This window comes from Sinocyclocheilus anshuiensis, unplaced genomic scaffold (assembly GCF_001515605.1).
Source record: "Sinocyclocheilus anshuiensis isolate Anshui unplaced genomic scaffold, SAMN03320099.WGS_v1.1 scaffold365, whole genome shotgun sequence".
NCBI classification, from domain to species: Eukaryota; Metazoa; Chordata; class Actinopteri; order Cypriniformes; family Cyprinidae; genus Sinocyclocheilus; species Sinocyclocheilus anshuiensis.
The window spans coordinates 146,976-153,842 of NW_015539834.1; the positions used below are offsets into that span (position 1 = coordinate 146,976).

The 6,867-nt window shown below is 38.1% G+C and overlaps 1 protein-coding gene across 1 annotated transcript in view; it reads left to right on the plus strand.

The window, feature by feature from the left end:
* The window catches only part of LOC107684332 (lipoma-preferred partner homolog), a 177,129-nt gene that overhangs the window by 141,036 nt on the left and 29,226 nt on the right, over nucleotides 1-6,867 (plus strand). The window contains exon 6 of the mRNA XM_016480562.1: nucleotides 5,787-5,956. Coding sequence (XP_016336048.1) covers nucleotides 5,787-5,956 — 170 coding nt within the window. The remainder of the gene's footprint in view (nucleotides 1-5,786; nucleotides 5,957-6,867) is intronic.

Here is a 6,867-nt window from a genome sequence, read left to right on the forward strand (position 1 = left end):
GCCCCCGCCTACTTTAGCCATTCCTGGCTCCCTTTTCTCTCGCCTCAGTTGTGCTTTTCCACACTAGGCAGGGATTTGCTAGTCTGGCGGCGTGGGAATTCTCGTTCCCGTAGCGTTTCGACGCAGCTCGAGTTCCTGAAGGGGAACGTCTCCAGGTTACGTATGTAACCATGGTTCCCCGAAGGGAACGAGACGCTGCGTCTCAGGGCCATACTTCCGGCATCCCTGCCAGCGCTTGCTTTACGCCTAGAAGCTGACGCCGGTTTCACCGCACGTGCTTTTATGTTTCCTGGTCGCTACGCCACCCCGCCCGTGACGTCTCGCCCATCCATTGGACTGATTACACATGTGATTCAGAGCGTGGTCACGCTGGAGGCGTTCCCGTAGCGTTTTGACGCAGCGTCTCGTTCCCTTCGGGGAACCATGGTTACATACGTAACCTGGAGACATTATTTCATACTTCACTGGCCATTTGTATTTTTTTTTTGTTTTATCTTTTGAAATGAGTTTATTTCAGCATTTAATATTCCCTGATCTATAAATTCCTTGATCCATGAATATTCAAAATATCTTTTTACAATGACCACAAAAATATATATAATTTTTTTTCATAGGTTTTTTGTTACTACATACAAATGGCCCAAAAATGACCCATCTATGTAAGCATGATAAAACAAAAGAATAAAGACATTTTGTTAAAATTATTATTTTAGCAGTTACTTAGACCAGCACATTTAACACTTGAAATATGTTGCCACTTTGTCACACATAACATACACATATCACTGATAACCGATAACACTAAAATTGAACTGTCTGTAGTGCAACTGTAGTGAATTGTAGTGAATGTGACCGAACAGATGAAAATAAAACTAACAAAATAAAATCACACAGGTACAGTACCATCTCAAATTGCCATCTCAGTGCTTACATGCTTTACAAATGACAACTACAGGTTTGTGCTCCTTGCAAAAAAGCCTGACACTGAATGCCAGTTGTTGACTTGTCTGTCTTTGGAAGCTGGGCAGACCCTGCACCTCTTCCTCTTCGATTGACCCTCCTGCCTGATGTATACCTGTGGCCGGGTGGTGGCTGTATTTTGTTATTTATCCCACATCTTCCAATTACCTCTGTAATATGGTTTTGAAGGTGGGGCCTGCCCTCCAAGCACCTCTTCATATGTGGCATGACAAGCGCTTTGACCAGCTCCTTGATGAATAGCTGTCATGCACTGGTCACACCACCCATGTAATCAGGGTGTTGTGCAGTGAAGTTGGTGTTGGCCAGGGGTGGCCAACGTCTGTCTTGGAGAGCCACAGTCCTGCAGAGTTTTGTGTCAATCTTGATAAAAACTCACCTGCCTGTAATTTTTTAGTAACCCTTAGACCTTGATTAGCTTGTTCAAGTGTGTTTGATTAGGGTTGGAGCTGAACTCTGCAGGACTGTGGCTCTCCAGGACCAACATTGGCTGCCCCTGGTGTAGGCAATGAGGGTGGTAACATCCAGCACATTGCACCACGGCACCATGGGCCACCTCCATGTTCTCCGCTTAGATGAGTAGGTGCAAACCATTTTTACTCAATCTGTTGGACTGGGTCTGAGTTTGCTCTTAGAGGACTCATCAGACAAGTCTTCAATGTCATCAAATGAGTCTTCTTCATCTAGGAGAGCTGGATTTACACCCACAACTCCAGATTGACCCTGTGGCACATAGACTAGGTCATCAGCATCAGATATTTCAGACTCTGAATCAGGACTAAGAATTGCCTGATCTTCCTCATCATGCAGCATACAAACATTTCAGCCGTTAATCTAGAATGTCTGGGAACAGCCATACTAACACTCTAGATAAAGAGTGCACAACAAGCAGTTGATCATGAATATACTGATTATATATTGTCACTGTCAGACAGAAACCTTGTATGTCCAAACCCATTACTTTTCAGGAACACTGACAGACATAAAGGTGACCAATAGTATTGATTTATGACAAAAAAAAAAGATGAAATGTGGAGATATGAGGTTTCTGCCTGACAGCAATGATATATACTTGTATATAATAACGTATTATTTTGACTTTTATTTTGTTGACCTAGCTAACACTAGCTGGCTAAAAGAGAATATGTCAACAATAAGCTAGTTAATAGTATTAGACATGTTTCTCTGTCTCACTAGTAATAGATTTCAAGGTCCTTAGCCTAACATTCAAATAAGAAAGGGCAAATAAACATAATAATTTGTGGAAGTCAAAAACAATATACTTAAAGGCTATCTGGAATAATAAATTATAGAAAAACATTTCTTTCAGATATTCAGCAAAGAAGCACTCATCCATAACTGACATAACACAGAAAATGAATACGGGTCATTTTAGATCCATGTTGTGCATTAGAGGGGTAGTGATACAAAAATGATTTTTATTTAAAAAGTAAGAAAGAAAAAATAAAAATAAGGATTTGTGATGATCAAAAACAAGTTAATTGAGGAATTCCTGGAATTCTGAATGATGAAATTAATTTCTTGCAAACATATAGAAAAAATAAACACAATCAGGTCACTTTAGACCCATGATGTGCATCAAAGGGTTAAGAAAAGATGTACGATATAAGGTATAATGATAGTTGTACACTGCTTGTAGCTAATTGTTTTGAGGTTAGATGTGCAGTCTCCCCTGGATTTGAGTGATAGATGGTCCATTTTTACTGATGAAATGGTCCTTCACCTGACAAAAATGACCTTAACTGCTCTAAAGGCATTTGAGGATTTCTTTCTTCTCACATCCTGTGAGTCCACGGCATTCCCACTCCACTGAAAGGCAAGAGGATTTCCGAACGGTTTCCTGCACTCAGGCTTTGAGGGTGACCTGCGCTCATCCCTTGGCCGTATTTCCCACTCACGTTCTCTCTTCTCTTTTTCTGTGCTTGTCTCTCTCAAACACTTGTTTGGCTCAGAGGGGCCTGTGAGCCAGAGCCGCTCTCGTTTCAGCCCATCTGAAGTGATTACCTTTGCCTGGGATTCCACCCACCCCCACAGGTCCCCTGGGGAGCCGCGGCAGGCAGACGGCTTCACTTTATTTCCTCCGCCTGCTCTGTGCTGTTCCTCAGCGGAACCCTGCTTCAGGTACAGCTCAGCGGGGTTGGAGTGGAAATTATCTAGAGATCAGCATCAGTGAAGTAGCTCACATTAGTTTTAGTGACAGTTCAACATGGGGCACACAACACAGAGCTAAGTGGTAATTATGAATCAACATGACATTCATTTTTTTTATGCTGTTTTTTCATAGACAGGTGTGACAATGCATGGAAACCTTGTGTCGGATCATTTCACAGTGCCTTTAATTGAAGTAATGCTCTGTTTGGCTGTTATTCCGTTATCCACAAAGTCAATTATTAAGCACTTTTGTCTTTACACGCTGCAAAATATTATTTTCTGGAAAAATTAAATAATAATAATAATCTTAAAACACCATTCAAAAGTTTGGGCCTGGTAAGGTTGTTTTATTGTTACTGAAGTCCCATTAAGCTCACCAAGGTTGCATTTATTTGATCAAAAATACATTCAATTTAGAAATATTGTGAAAAATATTACAATTCAAAATATGTTTCCTATTTTAAAATGCAGTTTATTCCTGAATGTTCAGCAGCCATTATACCAGTCTTCAGTGTCATATGATTCTTCGGAAATTATTTTAATATGCCGATTTGATGCTAAAGAAAATTTTTCTATTATTATTACTGTTCAAAAGAACAGCATTTGTTTTCAAAAGAAAAATTGTAACAATGTAAAAGTCTTTACTATCACTTTTGATCAATTCATTGCATCCTTGCTTAATAAAAGTAAATAAACAAAAAATCTTACTGACCCCAAACTTTTCAATGGTAGTGTACATTTACAGCATCTAATAAGCAAAATAGCTTAATATCAACGATGCTGTTACTTTTAGAGAATATAAATAACATTTATCCTTGTTTACAGTGGCGAGAAGAACTTAATTCAAAATGTATTCTCTTTATTATCTCTTTATCAATTTTGCTTCTTCAGTAATTTATCTTATTTAATGATGTTTGTATTTTATTTTATTTTTTTACTGGAAAACTAGATAAAAGTATTGATTTAAATGACTTTTTGCAATGCATCGACTGAATTGAACAGATATCATGTCTTAATCCACACGCGTGAGGAGAATCATCTACGATTAAAACTTTGTTGAGAAGAGGTGCTCATATTCAGCTCAGCTTTGATATCTAATCTGAAGAGCAGAAAAGTTCAGTCTGTTTTGTTGATGCCGCCGACAGCTTCAGCGGTGAAAATGGGAGCGTGTCTGATATTTCTCCTGCTCACTGCTTCGCCTTTTGTCTGTGACAAGCTTGAACTCTGGCTCTCATTGCAGTCAGAGAGTGTATCATTTCTAAAAACAGGCTTAAATGAAGCACAAGAGAGAGAGAAAAGAAAAATGAGGAACTACAGAACTAAAGTTAAGTAAATTAATTTGTAATATCTCACACTCTCTCTTTTTTTTTGAGATCGTATCTGTCCTCAGATGTGTAAAAAGGAAAACACCATAAGATATGGCTCTAAAGCGCATTATTTCCTGATACTGCTAATTAAACTGCTAGTGTCATTAATTGGTTTGAAGATATCTTTGCATTGAGTTGGAGACATCTTAAGCTCAGTTAAAGATAGCTTCGACTCAATTACAGATATCCAAATGCTGTGTCCCACAATATGCAATCGGGATCTTTTTTCGGTGCAATACCAGATGCCCTATAACACAAAGATTGTGCTCTTTCCACTTCCAAAGTTTCGTTTTATCATGAAAAGATTGTGTGCGTGTAAATGTGCCAATGCGTTGTTTAATCCTATTCTCATCCCAATGGAGATATTATACGTGGCTTTATATAGGGATAGTTTGGTCTGAACAGAGGTTCAATGGAATTTATTAGTGATTCGTTTAAATATGAGCTGCTCTTTACACATCTGCCACCGTCTGAGTGATAAGTTGCATGTGTTTTCACAATTTGTGATGAGTGAGTTGACAGATGGCGGGTGGTATTTGCATAAGCGGTGATGCATTGATCCCCATTCTCTTCACAAAGGGGAAAATCAGCTCACTATAGTCCCTGTTAAGTGACTGACCTTATTAAGCGCCTTAGATTTCAACAATTGTAGGGCAACTGATCACTTTGCCCTTTTTAAAAAGAAAAAAAAATCCAAACACTTTAAAGGGGTAAATTCCCTGGAGATGGTATCAGTCTAACTTTAGAAATGCTCCTCATATTCAGTTTCCTTTGACATTGATTCTTTTAATTCTTTTTATCCACAAGACTTGCAATTACTCAGTAGAGTAGATTGTTATCATTGGTTGTACCACAAAGATGAGTTGGCTTGAAAGGGGCAACAGACACACTGTTTCTTCAAGTTATCTCCGAAGCTGAAAGCTGAAGTGTTAGTTTTCTTTATAGTTGAAACATCTCATCTCCTTTGAAAAAAATAGATGCAGAAACCTTGTGGTTTGGAGGAGAGCAAAGGGTTTATAAACCATATCACCACTTGAAATAGCTATTCTTAATTAGAATGTTTTCACATAAAAGTGGCAGATGGTGCTATTTACACTATATATGTATTATCTGTTTAACCTTTACCTCTACAGTCTTCTTTTAATCTCTCTCACCTTATCATACCAAATTTATATTGTGTTTATGTTGTATAGTATTGAATGTGTTTGTTATAGTTTCTGTCATTTTCCTTCTGCATCTGAACCATAATTCCAATGCTGTATTTTGCAGGTCGCTGTGCAAGCTGTGGGGAGAATGTGGTCGGTGAGGGGACGGGTTGTACTGCCATGGACCAGGTCTTCCATGTGGACTGCTTCATCTGCATGACCTGTGGCTCTAAGCTCAGAGGGAAGCCCTTTTATGCCATGGAGAAGAAGGCCTACTGCGAACCCTGCTATATCGTGAGTGTGATCCGCTCGACGCTCAATATACACACACTAGGTCTCATACACTAATAGTTAAAGGAATAGTTCACCCATAAATGAGCGTTTTGTCTACTATGGAAGTCAATGGGGACCAACAACTGTTTGGTTCTTCAAAATATCTTTTTTTGTGTTCAACATAAGAAAGAAACTTATAAAGGTGTGGAACGACATGAGGGTGAGTAAATAATGACAAAATGTTCATTTTTGGGTGAACTATTCCTTTAAGTGTTCTTAGTCACGCAAAATATCTGCTAGATGCACAACAGGTGTGCATACGTATGTCATTTTTAGTCATTTCTTTCTAATGTTGAGGAATACATGTGTGAGTTTATTATTTATTGGCCTTTTTGGATTTATTATATTAGGATGGTGCAGATGTGACAGGATTTTTTTTTTTTAAATATCCATAACATAACCCAGGCTGGACTTAAATCCAGGTCGCTGATAGCACAACATCTTATGTGTCATGGACAAAGCACTTTGCCACATTTCTCACATTCTAACATTCTAATATGCTAATTTCATGCTCAACATGTCTTATTATCGATCTAAAAAACTGTGCAAACCCTGATGTTTTTTTTTTTTCAGGGTCCTTTGATGCATAGAAAGTTCAAAAGAACAGCATTTATTTGAAACAGTGTTATTTTAGTATTATTGAGATACTATTTCATGTTTTTTATTAATATTTTAAGAGTAAGATTTCAGATTTTATTTTTATATTTTCACTTTAGTTAAAGGGGTCATATGACGTTACTAAAAAAGAACATTATTTTGTGTATTTGGTGTAATGTGTTTATGCTGTTTAAGGTTCAAAAAACACAGTATTTTCCACATACTGTACATTATTGTTTCTCCTCTATGCCCCGCCTTTCTGAAACGCGTCGATT